The 15,405-nt window shown below is 36.5% G+C and overlaps 2 protein-coding genes across 2 annotated transcripts in view; both read left to right on the top strand.

Moving 5' to 3' along the window:
* LOC118043150 (uncharacterized) overlaps positions 1–5,238 on the top strand; it is a 29,364-nt gene extending 24,126 nt beyond the window's left edge. Inside the window, exon 3 of the mRNA XM_073411876.1 lies at positions 4,634–5,238. The gene's annotated coding sequence lies outside the window, so the exon portion shown is untranslated. The remainder of the gene's footprint in view (positions 1–4,633) is intronic.
* A 5,744-nt stretch (positions 5,239–10,982) lies between these two features.
* Positions 10,983–14,199, top strand: LOC118043147 (protein VERNALIZATION 3). The gene is made up of 4 exons (XM_035051010.2): positions 10,983–11,237; positions 11,367–11,428; positions 12,905–12,945; positions 13,820–14,199. The coding sequence occupies exons 1-4, from the start codon at positions 11,040–11,042 to the stop codon at positions 14,041–14,043; spliced, it is 525 nt and encodes a 174-aa protein (XP_034906901.1). The 5' UTR covers positions 10,983–11,039; the 3' UTR covers positions 14,044–14,199.
* Positions 14,200–15,405: the final 1,206 nt, after the last annotated feature.

Raw genomic sequence — 15,405 nt, 5'->3', positions numbered from 1 at the left:
TTGTCTTTTACAGGCTGTGTGTGTTTGCCTGCTGGTGTTTTTCTCTTCTCATCTATGTACAATATCCATGTTTAATCTCATTTATTCTAGATTATTATGTTGTTTTGCAAATGGCGAGGAAACTACCAAAGTACCCGATCTTTAAAGTGTATTATCTTTCTTTTCATCATGTCAGTTTACAGTCACTGGTCAAATCGCATAATGATAACAATGATGATGCACACGTTATTCCCCATGAATGAAAGCTGCCATTTTTTTTGGCATTTGTGGTCTTCTCTTTATACAACACAACACGCCCATAATCTTGTAACTATCCCATGTTTTTTTAAACCTCTCAGAATAGGAATTTTAGAAGATCCAAGTATCACACCCAAATGATTTTTGTTAAAAGATATATTTTCAATACAAAATTCTCCCTTGAAGTCAAATCCAAATCATATAAATTGGGTTGCAAAAGTTTATGGAATTATCAAATTGTTGCAGTCCCTGTTACTATTGAAAGGATTATTGTTTGCTCATGCTTTAAAGTTTAATCAGTCTCAATCTCTAATAAAATCAAGATTTTAGATTCTTTCCAACCTACCTAGGGCTAGCATAGGTACAAGGTTGGGTTTTCCCAAGGCAACTCCAATATAGGTGTTAAATGGAGAGCCAAAAATTAATATTTTAGTTTTTATTTACTTGTTTTTCATGTTTTAAGAGAGAAGCTAAACAAAATGCTAAGATGTATTTTCTTTCATACAAATATTATTCTTATATATCTCTCAAAAAAGTCAAAATCAACAAATTAGCTTAAATATAGTCATAAAAAAATAAAAATCATTAAGAAAAAATAAAACATTTATTTAGTTCATTGCAATACAATTGGCTTTTCAAGTATCTTTTTCTCATTGGAGTATACATGATAAAAAAAAAAAACAATATTTATACCATTCAAAATGTGATTTTATGAATCTAGCTCTTTAAGATAACATCTTCTTTGGAGATGCTCATAAAACATAGATTTTATTTGGGAAGATGCTCTTAGAATATTGTTTTTTAATAGCATAAATATAGTTGTTTTTTATTTTCACACACATACACACTACAATGGTTAAAAGTAAAGATATCTAGAATAACTGATTGTATTTTAATATATTTCACATGTAATTATTTTAATAATATGATATGACTTGATTAATTTGACTAATCTTTAAATAACTAAAATAATTCTCAATAAATTCAATATTAAATGATAAAAAAAAATTCAATAAATAAAATTATAAATAAAACAACTCAAGTAAATTTGCTAGACTCGTGATGAAGGTAATGAGATTCAGGATAATTTTATAGAATACAAAAAAAAAACATATTTTTTTAAAAAGATAAAATAAAAAACACCATTTCCAATTAATAATATTTTTTAAAATTTTATATTTTTATAAGAAACCATGTTAGCCCAATAAAAAGAGTTAGGAGTCGATAGTGAATTCATGTCCAAAATTTCATGTTCACCTCTTGCCAATGCAAACAATTCCATGGACCCATTAAACATAGACAAAGCCCATGACCTAACTTTATTGTGCTTACAAGAAACTCCTTTTTGAGGGCTTGTGCATCACTAGGATTAGTCGGATCTCGGCCCATATATATATGGTTGCCAATCCAAAAAAGAAAATGGCAAGAGAAATTGTGTTTTGCTATTTTATTTAGCATTCATCTTGGAACATGGAAAATAGGATTGAAAAATCAAAATAGTATTTTTTATTTTTCATTCCGACGTCCCCAGAAGATGCTGGGTATAAAATCTGGGCCGATAACTGTAAAAAATGAAAAGAACAAATCCAGGTGAATTTATAGGCAACGTAGTGGTATTGGAGTTGGGCTCAAGCCTTACTGGACACACATTTTTAAGACCAATATGATTTGGAGTTGGGCTTATAGACAGGAGACATCTACTTACAACGCCACCCACCCGGCGACCAACGGAGCTTTATTTTAGGCAATAAAATCTCTTGGCGGTTTTTGGAGCCAAACCGCTCTTTATTTTGGCGGGAAATATATATTTTTCCCATTTTTCTGATTAAATAATCATACCTTTCTCTATTTAATATAATAAAAATAAATAAAATCACAATAAGTATTTCGAATCCCATCCTCTTCTCTCATACTTATATCCCATTTTTCAGATAAAAAACGAAAATCTGAAAATAAAAAAAGAAACAAGATAATTAAAAGAGATCAAAGAAGAGAGGGAGGGAGAAATGAGATCGAGGGCTCCTCCTTGGCCGAGAAGCACATCGAAGAAGAAAACCCCATAGTTCAAGTAAACACTGTCGTATCTTCCTTTCCACAACAACAGAAAAAAATCCCAAAGATTGGGGTTTCGATTTGGAGCGAAGGCAATGGCCGAAGTGGTGAAGATGGCAATCGACGGCGAAGATGAGTCTAAACCGAACGGCCAAGATCAACCAAAGAAAACGCTGAAGAGAAAGCGAGCAACATTAACAGCAAAACAGCAGCAGCAGCTTTTGAACATAAGGGGTGAACAGAAAGGAGCCAAGATTGAGGAATTAAAGAGAGAAATGAAAGGGCTATTCGGGTATTACAAAGAAACGACGAGTCAAAAAATGGGTTTTGGGTTTGGTGTAGATTTGAGTGGAAATGAGTGCAGTAATGTGAATGCGATGGTGGGTTTGTTAATGGAAGAGAGTGGCATGTCGTTTACCAAATTGGTGGAGGAAATTTATAAGAAGTTAGTGAAAATGAGTGGGAATTTGACTGTTGCAGTAGTGAAAAATGCTGTGTTGCTTGTTGGTCAAAGAGTAATGTACGGTGTGCCTAATGTTGATGCTGATAATTTGGAGGACGAGACTCATTCTCGTCTTTGGTGCTGGGAGGTGTTTTTTTTAATTTCATTTTATTGTTTTTAGCAAAAGTAATTCCCCATGTCAGAAAGACCAGATTTTATCTAAAGCAACCACTTTTGATTCATCAAGCAAAGAGAGTAAAAGGATTGCTGAGGCAATTACTCAACTGATGGACTGTGCTCTTTCATCAAATGATAACATTACAGCTGATGACATTCGCAGGTAGGTTTTGCACTCCCCAGCCTGCCCTCCTCACCTTTTTGCCTACAGTGACTTAACCTTCCTGAGCAGATCAATTTCTGATGACTGGCACTGATTCATTTGGCAGGTCACACTTATCACCAGCCAAAAAAGGACTGGGAAGGCAGTGTGCTAATTAACGGTTATGAATGTGTTTGTCAACCGAGAGTGCACTTGTAGGAGAGATGTTTTGACATTAAACAGTTTAATTGTACCAATATGTCATTAGGTTCTGGCATAGGACATTGATGTTCAGCTACACACTAATATTGTGTTTTAACTTTTATTTTAAGTTCACACACCATGAAAGCGAGTATGATGTTCGTACTGGCACCATTTGTGTCGTTCAGAATACATTGCTACCAGAGGAGTTATGTTGTCATTACCTGTGACTTTCTACTACTTTTTCTTCATTGCAAATGTTGCATTTTCTTTAGCATGATTGGATTTGTATCCTTAATGTACTCCTGGATATTCAGTGCACAGGGAGGCGTGTACTTTGTGGGAAACCAGCTCTGATATCAACTGTCCCCTCCCTCTGCCCAATGCATTGTCAAGAGGCTGAAAGACTTGCAGCAAGAGCCTTGAAAAAGGCAGGTCTCGGTGTCTCTTCACTGAAGGAAAATGTATCTGAGATCACATCAAGGAGGATAAAATTTCCCAAGGCTCTTGATTTCAATGTGTATGCCTCAGAGCTGTTGATGAAGGACAAAAATCTGGTAATATCAATGATTGGGAGGGAGCTCAGGACATTGATCATATGCCTTGGAACAAAATACTTTGTGCATATTTGAGGTACTCATCTCTATTGGAGTTCTTTGCACTTCTATAAATATCTCTGTTTAATTTGTATTTTTTAAAAAACAAGAATCAATATATTGGTTCAAGAATCATAGAAACTCCTACACATCACACCTGTTCGAGGAAAATGACTGGTCACTTTTCTGTCAATGTTGCTTTGAGTGATGGCTCTAGCTGCTGTATAATTCAGTTTTATGTAATCATCAATATTCTTGCAAAATTTTGTTCCGGAAGCCTCAAAATTGTCTCAAGCTTTGTGTCACTAAACTTGTAAGCCCCTCTGAATCCTGAACTCTGTGCCGTTCTCATTATCTTGTAGCTTTTGACCTTGTGAAAGGTTTAAGATTTGCAATGTGCTATTTGGTAAACCTCTGCTCATTTACTTCACATTTCAAAAGCATGTGTCCCAACAAGCACATTACTTTCAAGTGCTATTGTGTTTATAGATAGTACAGTCAGTACTTCGAACCAGCTATGGTAATCTTCGGAACTAGACAGGAGAAACTGTGTAACATTGCTGAAATAGGTAATTGCTACACATCAATCCAAGTTACTTAAATAAAACTGAAAAGTTGGTGTTTGTTCAGGATCCCTATGGCTTATTTACTTGCAAGGTTCAGGAGTCCTTTAAGTTCATTTGCAGGGGGCATTTTCTACGATGCATTTGGTTAAAATCTGTTTTCTTTTCAAGTTCATTTGCATGACTTTGTGTCTACTGGCTTTTCTTTCATCTCGATGAACAGTGTTAACAAACTGTTTGGGGACCAAATGGCAGTTTACATCAATTGACACCCAGTTGAAATGGTGCAGTGCCTTTGGTTTTCAAGCAAGCCACCTTTGCACACACTGAACTACAAAGTCAATCAAGTGATAGACAGGGTGGTCAACTTCTTGTCTTCCAGTTTTCAAGACGGAGCTGCCAGCTGTCTGTCATTTGCTTGCAACAACTTGTTGAGAGTTGAGACCCAGTTGAAACCAGTCCAACCCCCAAAATATGAAGCTGTGAATGGGTTTTGTCATAGGCAATGATTCTTGGTTTCTTTTCTTTAGTTGACGTTTTATCTTTTTTGGCTGTAGGTGTTTCGGGTGTACATAATACATACGCTTCTGAGATGATTAATTCTGTTTGATGCATCAAAATTCAGGCTTGGCAATCTCTGCGATTGAGGACCGCTGGTGATGTAATTGGAGATGTATATTCCATGCAATTAGTAATAAGTAGTAGAGTGGTTATAGTGTATTTGATTGACATTTGAAGAAGTTTTGGGGAGCAGCAATTTTGTATTTCCTTTTTACTTTAACTGTTGATGTTTCATGATATCACATAAATAATGCGTAGATTTGAATAGATTGTGGAACTAAAATTCATTGTTCGGCTCGATATTCTCTCCTTGATTACCTGATGATATGACAGCCATAAAATGATGGACAGAGCGACCGAACACCAGATTTAGCTAAACACTTCTTCTCAGATTGGTGATAGCCACCAATTGGGTGCAAGAATCCCCTGTGAAGGTTGCACCCCCACCAAGGAGTGTATATCTTCTGGTTGCCCTGCACGAGTATCATTCTATACTGCGGTGTCCTTTTTATATATATGTACTTGGTAGATATTACCAATGGGTTGGCTCCTAAACCTGCTAGCTTTAAGCTGCTTTCATTCAACTAATTACTTGGCAGTGATGAAGATAGGATTCAGGAACCCGCTGCCTCGGTGCTGACCTTGGGAAGCATGGAGAAACAGAAGATACCTTGCTATTGTCGAAGACAGGAAACAAGAGTTTGTATTGTATGTAACCAGGTCCAGTCATCTGTTAAGGCGTTTATGGCTTAAAGTAGAGGCGATTTCCTCCGAATACATCTGTTTAATTCGTCAGGAATAGCTAAAATGACTCAGCATACAGAATCAGGTAAATATATATAAATATATATATATATATATATATATATATATATATATATATACACATGCCATTAAAAACCAACTTATCCTTGCCCAATGTTTTCTTTCAATACCCTTCCTTTATTAACTGTGTCCATACAATTTCTCCGGCTACAATATTGCGTAACTATTAAGGGTGCTCCGTACTATACTAGGCAGAAAATTTATTCTCAAATTTTTATGGTTGATTTTTTTTTTTAATTGCATCATTTAATGTTTAATTTATTCGAGATTTAACTTCATAATTTTTATACTTCCTTCTAAATTAATCACATAAATATCAAGTTTTAAGAGTTAGGATGGTAAAAAAAAACAAATGCCGTGTTAACTGCTTACGCAAATGCTACGTGCAAGGATTTGATGAAGTGGACTATCCATGGGGGTGCCCCAGGTACAGCTGTCCTGTGGTGTACCACAGAAAGGATATTATCTTGCTTTTCCCGGATATCGATGACAAGAATAGCGTCAGGTGTTCTGGTTGCCCTGCCCAGCAAGGAAATGGAAAAGTTTGAAAGCCTCTTCCACAAATTCACTAACACACACCCGCACCGCACCTGGTTTCTTTTCTTTTCTTTTCTTTTTTAATCTAAGCGTGTTGTTGTATGTTTTTATTATCTTTTAATTTTTCGAAGTCACTCTAGGTGGCCCTCTTAAATAGTAACTTAAACTTTGCATAGGATTAATTCCCGAGCTAAGTTTTAAAATTATATCATTAATAATTTTTATTCATTCATTAACTTGGGATTAACTCATGTTGGCCCTCTTGATTTGTGACTCAAGCTCTGCTTCGATTAATCCTTAACCAACTTTTAAGACTATGACAATACAAATTTTATCATTACATTATCTCAGATTAATGCAGGTTGATCTTCCTAATCTATGACTCAACCTTATCCCGAGTTAATCCTAAGTTAAGTTTTAAAAATTTAATAATAGTCACTTTTATTCTATATCAAGTTAGGTTAACCCAAGTCAACTCTCCTAACACATGACATTGACCTTACCCTGAGTCAGCGATTTCTAAGTCTGTTCTTAAAACCATGGCAATAATCAATTTTTTCCTTACATTGACATTAACCAAATGTTAAACTCATTGCTAACCCAAGCTTTGTCACGGGTCTAGTATTAAATTTAATATAAAACCATGATAATAATCATTTTTATTTTGATTCTAGCCGAGTTGGCCTAACCCATGACCCGAGTCTCAACCAATAACTAGATTTTTGCCATAAATTGATACTCGAACTGTGTTTTAAAACTATAATATTTTATTCTTATATGTTTTAGTTGGTAATTTTGAAATTAAAAATCTTTTACAAAGATATTATAGAAATAAAAATAACAAATATATCCTTGGAGACTTTTCACTCTAGTTCCTCATGTTTTGATAATACATTAATTTTATTTTAAAACTATTTTAGAAATAAATTTATTTTCATGGCTTTATTTATTCAACTAATATATTTTTATATTTATTAATTTTTTTCATCATAGAAGAATAACCAAAAGCGACAAATAACTGACGCTGAAGTATGCGGTGGCCTTACTGGATGCTGATGTTGAATCGAGTGTCTGTCCACTGCAGTGGACCAAAAGGTTCTCGGGAGCCTTTTGGGTTTCCACTTTCCAGCATGTCTTTTACTTTTTGATCAAAAAGCCACCATGCTATGGGACAAATTTACCGAATTGACACAAGGGTAGATTTGGGTTTCCGGTATGTATTTGACTTTTGGATCGAAAGATTATGGGAAATATTTACCGAATCGACACAAGGGCAGATGGGAAAAATTTATGGGAGAAGGCTATTATTTGAAAATAAAGATCTGCTTCTCCTTATCCATGGAGATAATTTTCTAAAAAATAAAGATATTTTCTGAATTTGAACTCGGCCGTGACTTTTTAACCCCTTGGACTCTCTTAAAACATTCACTCGTTGATTTCCTCGAGGAAGAATCTCCAAGAGAGATGGCCTCTCTCTTTTGGGTATCAGATTCTTGACAAGATCGGATATCGTCGTTGAATGTGGCTGACTTGTGCTCCCTCCTGCTAGCAAATTTTACTTTATTCCCAGGTTTTAGCTAACTCCTTGCATCTCTTGCTAAACACCACGCGTTTCATCAACTATAACCTGTCCTAGTGGCTCCAGCTTCACCTTGTTCTCTGTCGACACTCCTCGACTCAACCCGTCTCATAAACTTAGGAGGACAAGGTTGCCGTGAAGTATACATTTATTTTGGTGGGACGCTTCAGCTAGCTCATATATACTGGAGAATTGTTGAGCTGAGATCATGTTTTGCTGGAAAAAATAAAAATAAAGCAAGGGATTTGTGGACGCTGTCTGCACATATACAGAGAAGCAAATTATGTTGCTGATGTATAAGTTGCCAGTGTCGGGTTTGCACATTGTAACACATAGCTACTTTTTTCTCAAGCATGCATGGGCAAGCTGTAGCACATTTAATCCGATCATGTTGTTAGTGGTGTCTATTCTGTAGTGTTTTTTTTTCTAGATTCTGTATTCCACTGTCCACTGTTGTTATATATTGTTGGTGGTTTTGAAATATACTATTATTCAGTCAAGTGCGCGATTTACATAGCTCTACTAGGTTCTTTAATATCTCGATTTATTGCCTTTTAGTTAGTCAATCGATGTCATTTTTAAATGCTTTTGCTGTGTATTGAGGGTGATTATTTTCGGTTCAGTTAGATTTATCTTTAATGATAAGCAAGTAACTGATGTGTTGATCAAAGGTCTCTCTGCTCCGAAGTTTCCGATCTCTCGCTCCAATCTTTGCGTTGGTCCTTCCCTTGCTAAGATTGAGGGGGGCTAATAGAATATGAACATTGATTGCATGGCTATATTTGTGTGTGTTGGTATACGAAAGTCTATATACTCATGATTGGCCTCTATAAGGACCCCACCAATTCCATATATCTTCAAGCGTTGCATATAAATGATATTAGCTACTCAGTAATAATGTATAATTGCTTGGTTACAAGGGCAGTGACATTCATTGATTCGACCCGAGGTCATGCAGAGGTAGAGCAGTATCCATTACCTGTCCGAAAGCTCGACTTTGCTCTTTGAGATTGTACTTAAACTTTACTCGAACCCAGCTTAAATAAAACTGCTACATATCAAATATTTAAAATCATTCTGATTGGTTTAACAAGGCATCTATTGATTTTGGGTATGCCGAGATGGAGACTGGCCGTGGCTTGGCAGCCAAGCAATGGATTTCCATTTTAGGATAGTTCTCGTCGCTCGGAATAATAGTGTTATCAAGAAGAAGAGAAAAAAGTGAAAGGTGAGAAAGAAAAAGCAACCACTGAAATACTCGTATACATTTTCGAATTCTGGAGCCAAATATATCCCCAACCCACATTATGGGAATTCGGTCCATACATGCTTTATGATTGGGTCCCGCAGTTTAGAGTTTTGTGGCCTCATAAAAGATCCTTCCCGGAGGAGGGAGGGAGGGAGGGTCAGCTGTCCTGATCTGTTTTCACATTCGAGTTACGTGTATTCTTCTCGTCTCGAGTTACCTTTCATACTTTTTTCTGTGAATATTGTCCGCCTTTGTACTAAGAAGCACCACCGTACTGTGGAGCACTGCTTTCCATCTTTTAGGTAATTATGGTTTCTGATGCGGACAGATCATGGAGGCGTGGGGAGCCGTTGCCACTATATTCCACCGTGGCTGTTTCATGCTGGGTTGGATGTTCAGAAGGCGAACATGGGCTGCCCTGTCAAGGTTTAAAACAACAACAATAATAAAAATCTGTATTTAACAATAAATAATATCAAGATAATAGATACTGAAGATCCGATGAATAAAGAATCAATAAGTTATAAATACAGTAAACATTTGAGCCGTAGATATCGATTTTCATCACTAACAATTAGCAACGCGAAGATTCGTAAGTGTACACTCGCAATTAAAGATATAACTTGGACTAAAAATGAAAGCTTTCAATTTAAGATATATGGTAAGAAAATTCACTATCAAGAAAAAGATGGCTTAAAAAACTGGAAAGGGAAAAGAGATTAGCAAAGAAAATTAGCGATAGAAGGATTGCAAGAGCTTTCATTAGCAGCACTGTCTATGATTGATAGGACTATTATGGTGAGTTCTAGACTATATATACAGTTACAGTTGGCTTCCTTCAAACTCTAGATTCCGCTCCGCTTTGAACTTGACAAGGCAAATATATCGATCCCAGACCTTTCTTTACGACGGGAAGTCTCTGTCTCTCTATTTTTTTCCATCTTTCTATTGGCGAAACTGAGAAAAGGATTTCAAATTGTTTGGGATACTGACAAGGACCATGGAGAACCTTGCATGCAAGACTTGAATAGTTTATTATAGGGTTAAAGGTGTTCAAACCCTAGAACTCTTGCACCAAATGCAACTCGTACCTGAACAAGAGATTCCACCCCATCCGTCCCTGTACTATATATATTTCTGGATCGGTTTGATCCCATTATTAGTTTCGTGGATATCTATCCACAAGATAAAAAAACTTTGCACTTGGAAATCCCGTGGAACTTGAAAAATGTCCCAGAACTCATCAAAAATGAAATTTGATAATTCTATTGCAAGATAGCTATTTTGCGAGAGAAAATCACTTTTTCATATATATTTTTAAAACGTTAACATTAAAGAAATTAACAATTGTTGTTGTATCCTACAAAACTCAAGTTTCAAATAATATCCTGGCATTCTATCATCTTACTTACTTACCTATGTTGGGATGTGTTTACACTAATAGAAGGGCCTTCGAGATCCTTGCTTATTTTGAACATCGCAGGGAACTTGGTGGGGGGGGGGAAAACGTCAATCTGGCTCTGTTGTCCACTAGACCAGGTGAAAAATGAAACTGGCTTTGTTTAATTTTGAGAAAAGCGAAAATGGTGGCCTCCTTTATTCTACTTGGACTTCGAATGCAATAGAGTTTGAGCCGTAGAGGCATCACCCCAAGCCCAAAACGTCATCTAGGAATCCCCAAAACAGAAGAAAAGAAAAATAATCAAGCAAGGTAGATTCTATTGACAGCATAGCAGTAAATAAAATAAAATATATACCACAAAAGAGCATATAAATAGCTGTTGTATCTTCTTAAATTAATTGTTGCAAAAAATCAACTAACATTCATTCAACAACTCAAACTGTATTTGCATACAAGTTGATCAGTGCTGTGCAAGAATGCCTAGGGATAGAGACCCTCTTAGTGTTGGCCGTGTTATAGGGGAAGTGTTGGACCCCTTCACAAGATCTATCTCCCTCAGGGTCACTTACAATTCTAGAGAGGTTAACAATGGTTGTGAGCTCAAACCCTCTCAAGTTGTCAACCAGCCCAGGGTTGATATCGGTGGGGAAGATCTAAGGACCTTCTACACTCTGGTAAGTCCCAACCATGACCTCCTCCTCCTTTACGCAGAAATGTTTTTATTCTTTAGTCTTTCGTCGAGTATAATTTATTCTCTGGATTCCTTGAAACCTGATGAGCGGTGAAATTCACTTCTATCTTAGGTTATGGTGGACCCTGATGCACCCAGCCCAAGTAACCCAAACCTCAGAGAATACTTGCATTGGTAACTGGCTTTTCTCTCGCACACACACACATCCACCCTCTCTCGCGCTCACACACACATCTGAGCAGTGAGATTCACTTTCATCGTAGGTTAATATATGGTACTGGACGCTGATGCACCCAGCTCAAGTGACCCAAACCAAAGAGAATACCATGTATTGGTCACTGGCCTCTCCCTCACACCACACTGTATTTCAATCTCGCTATTCTAGCAGATCTAACACAAAAGTGCGAGTCAGAGGGGCATGAGAGCTTAGGCTATTAATTTGGATTGAAGAGATTCCCTGACATGATACTTGGTTTCAACTGGGGTAGTTATTTGACAGACACCAGATTAAACACTGCATTTAAGGTGATGGTGAGTCCTTGGATGATTGTCTCACAGACAAATCAAACCTGCTAATTATTTTTTATAAAGCAACGTGTTTTATTAGTGTCGATTTACTCCTATCGTTCTTTAATTAATTAACCGACCATGGAACTACTTCAGCGGTCTCTAAAAATGACTTCACCTGTACGTCGACGATTACTCTGGCTCAACGCATTGTCTATTATCTGTTATTACAGCTCGTAACAGTACTCTCATGGAATTATTGGTCTGGACGGGTGACTTACACTCATGGAATTAAGCAAGTACTGAGCTGGGAAAAAGCTATACAAATGCCATGCATTGTCCTTCATATATACCCATAAGATTACAAGAAGCCGAAAGCATACTGTAAATTCGAAGACCGTGACCTTTGTACTTCCCCCTGCTTGTGATTTTCTTTCTTGTTTGATTGACAGCCTGTTCCTTTCGTTGTCTTCTTTTTGTTCCATTTCTTCTTCTTTTTTCTTTTCTTTTCGCTTCATTTTTTGTTTGAATTGTCGTTTACCGGTGGCTCGGCAGTGAAGCAAAACTGTGAAAGGGGGTCTTCCTCGGATTGACTAGGGTTTTTTTTTGGATGTCGGGTCCTACATGTACGATGATAAAGGGTAGCAATATGGAGCAACCTTTTCGGTTCCTCGTAATTTACATATTTTCCTTTTCACTAATTTTTTATTTGAATAAGGTCAAGAGGCAAATCTTGTTTGCATGCCTTTAACTGAATAACCTTACAGCCAGGTCACCTTCATGTCAGAGCTTCACAACGTGCCATCAAATGATCCACTGTGCCATGATGTATATAAATTATGCATGTTGTAATAGAGAATATATAGATTTTTAAATTCTCATGTAAAAATAAAAAATTATATGAAGACAAAGACAAAGATTTCATTTCCTAACAATCTTGCCGTTTCGCTTTCACTGGAAACGAACAAATTAACATTATATTAAAAACAATGCGCGCGCGTATACATGTTAACTATTATTTATTATAAATCTAAAACGCTCGGGAATTCTGCGCATGCATCCCCTTACTTTAAACAGACTGTTTACATTTTCATTTGAACAAGAGCTGAAATTAAACTATTGCCTTGTGACATGAACTTGCAGGTTGGTGACTGATATTCCAGCAACAACCGGGGCAAACTTTGGTGAGTGTACTTACTTTAGTATCTTATTAAAAGGCTAGAAAATTCCATGAGGACCCTTTCAATCTTTTTTGTGTGGAGGATTGGTGGAGAGGGACATTAACTATATGGAACATATTCTGATTTTGTGGTACGTAGAGCATCTCGGTAGCTAGGACAACATTATTCTTCAAAATATGATTCCTAATGATCCTATTTCAGTGAATATTTTGCTGGCGAATGGTTGGATCAAAATTTAATTGTGAAGTGGTCCCTTTCCACCGAAGCTCTTTTAGATGTTCTTGGCTATATCTACAACAGAATTAATTTTTAAAAAATGTTATTTCTTAAAAAGCCTAGTTGAAAAATGTTATTGCTATAATATATCTCATAATAATCACAGAGATTTATCTTAGCAGTATTTAAATAGATCTTACCGGGTCTAATTTAAATTGAATCCATTATGCATTAATAAACTAATACCATAATAATATTTGCAATAGAGTCGCTAATACATCTAGAGTTTGCAGTGGTTCTATTCTCACGATAGCATGATGTTAGAGGCTACGATGAAACACTAAGAGTTCTTAGGCAAGTAGCTTGCATTGTCTATTTCATTTTCGGTCACGGTCAATGTAATTTTATAAAACGCAAGAGAAAGTGTGAATGAGAATTGTGGCGGGCAAAGATAGTGAAAAGGTTGATGTTGACGTACGTAGCCATATTATATGTGTTCCAACTAATTACCATGACTTATTGCGGTTGTCTTTGTTGATTAGGAAAGTAAGCTCACTCTGATGTGCGGAGGTTGATCCTAATATACCATTTTACTGTAAGCTCTTTTTTTGTGTTGTTTTGTATATACATTGAACTAAACATGTATTGATAATTTGCGCAGGGCAAGAGGTTGTGTGCTACGAGAGCCCAAGGCCGACAGCAGGAATTCATCGGTTTGTTTTTGCGTTGTTCCGGCAACTAGGCAGGCAAACAGTGTATGCCCCTGGATGGCGCCAGAATTTCGACACCAGGGACTTTGCTGAACTCTACAATCTAGGGTCACCAGTGGCTGCTGTTTATTTCAATTGCCAGAGGGAGAGTGGCTCCGGTGGAAGGAGACCATGAGAGAAAGATTCCCTTCTATCTCGATGGTGGAAGGACGGAGGACTAGCCCGTATCTCTCTCTCTCTCTCTCTCTCTCTCTCTCTCTTTATGATCCCCGGTGAAAAAGTCTAACTACATCAAGATATCAATAAATGGGGAAACTATGAGTATTGCAGGTATTGACATCGCTACATCTCTCCTCCCATTTTATACTAAGTGTTGCAACTCTGTCTACTCATTTTGGAGTGGAGGATAAATGTTAAGAACCCCGTTAAAATAATGGAAATGGAGAATGAATGGTTGTAATTAAACCATTTTTATTATCGAAATCTCGGCTTTATATTTGATTCTATCCCGGTGCTATTTTTTTAAAAAAGTTGAGATTCAGGCTTAAGAACCAAGAAAATTTAAATTAAATGAGTAAATACAGATCTAGTTAGATCATAATATAAAATTAATTATAATCTCAAATAAGAGTTATTAAGCATCGGGTGGTCCTAATAAATTAAGCTTTTAAATAACTCAAGATTAACTAATTCGGCACGCTACTGAATTGGCTTTTATGTACACATGTTGAATTAAAACTTTTCATCATGTAGTCAATAACTCTCTGTCTTTGTTGACTAATCTACAGTCCGCATCAACTTTTTATCACATTATTCCCTTAAAGTTGAAACTTTTCATCACATTATTCCTTGTAATTAATTTTGATAAAATCTTCGATTGACAAACATATTAGAGAGTTACATGAATAAATTCAAACATTACAATTAAATGATATTTTAAGGCAAAGTCTATTATGAATGTGTGAACACTCAATGTCCTTACCCTTTGTCTAATTTGTACTGTGCTTACAAGAAATTCGTTCTCTCTCTCTCTTTTTTTTTGTGATTGGAAGGCACCTCCGCCGCCGTAAACAGGAGTAGCATCCCGCTCTTTGGTAAAAAGCCTTTCCTCCATTCTATTCAAACCTTAGTGCCTCTAAGACCTATTGATCAGTTGCCGAGGACTTGTGCATCCCTAGAATTAGTCGGGTCTTGACCCATATACCCGATGCCAATCCAAAAAATATGGCAAGAGAAATTGTGTTTTGGTATTTTATTTAGGATTCATCTTGCAATATGGAAAATAAGCATTGAAAAATCAAATTAGTATTTTTGATTTTTCATTCTGCACGTCCCTAGAAGATGCGAGGTATAAAATCTGGGCCGATAACTGTTAAAAATGAAAAGAATAAATCCAGGTGCATTTATAGGCAACGTAGGGGTATTGGATTTGGGCTCAAGCCTTACTGGACACACATTTTTAAGACCAATATGATTTGGAGTTGGGCTTATGGACAGGAGGCATCTACTTACAATGCCACCCACCCGGCGACCAACG

Source organism: Populus alba, chromosome 10, assembly GCF_005239225.2.
Source record: "Populus alba chromosome 10, ASM523922v2, whole genome shotgun sequence".
In the NCBI taxonomy this organism is placed as follows: Eukaryota; Viridiplantae; Streptophyta; class Magnoliopsida; order Malpighiales; family Salicaceae; genus Populus; species Populus alba.
This window is presented reverse-complemented; position numbering and strand designations above follow the sequence as displayed.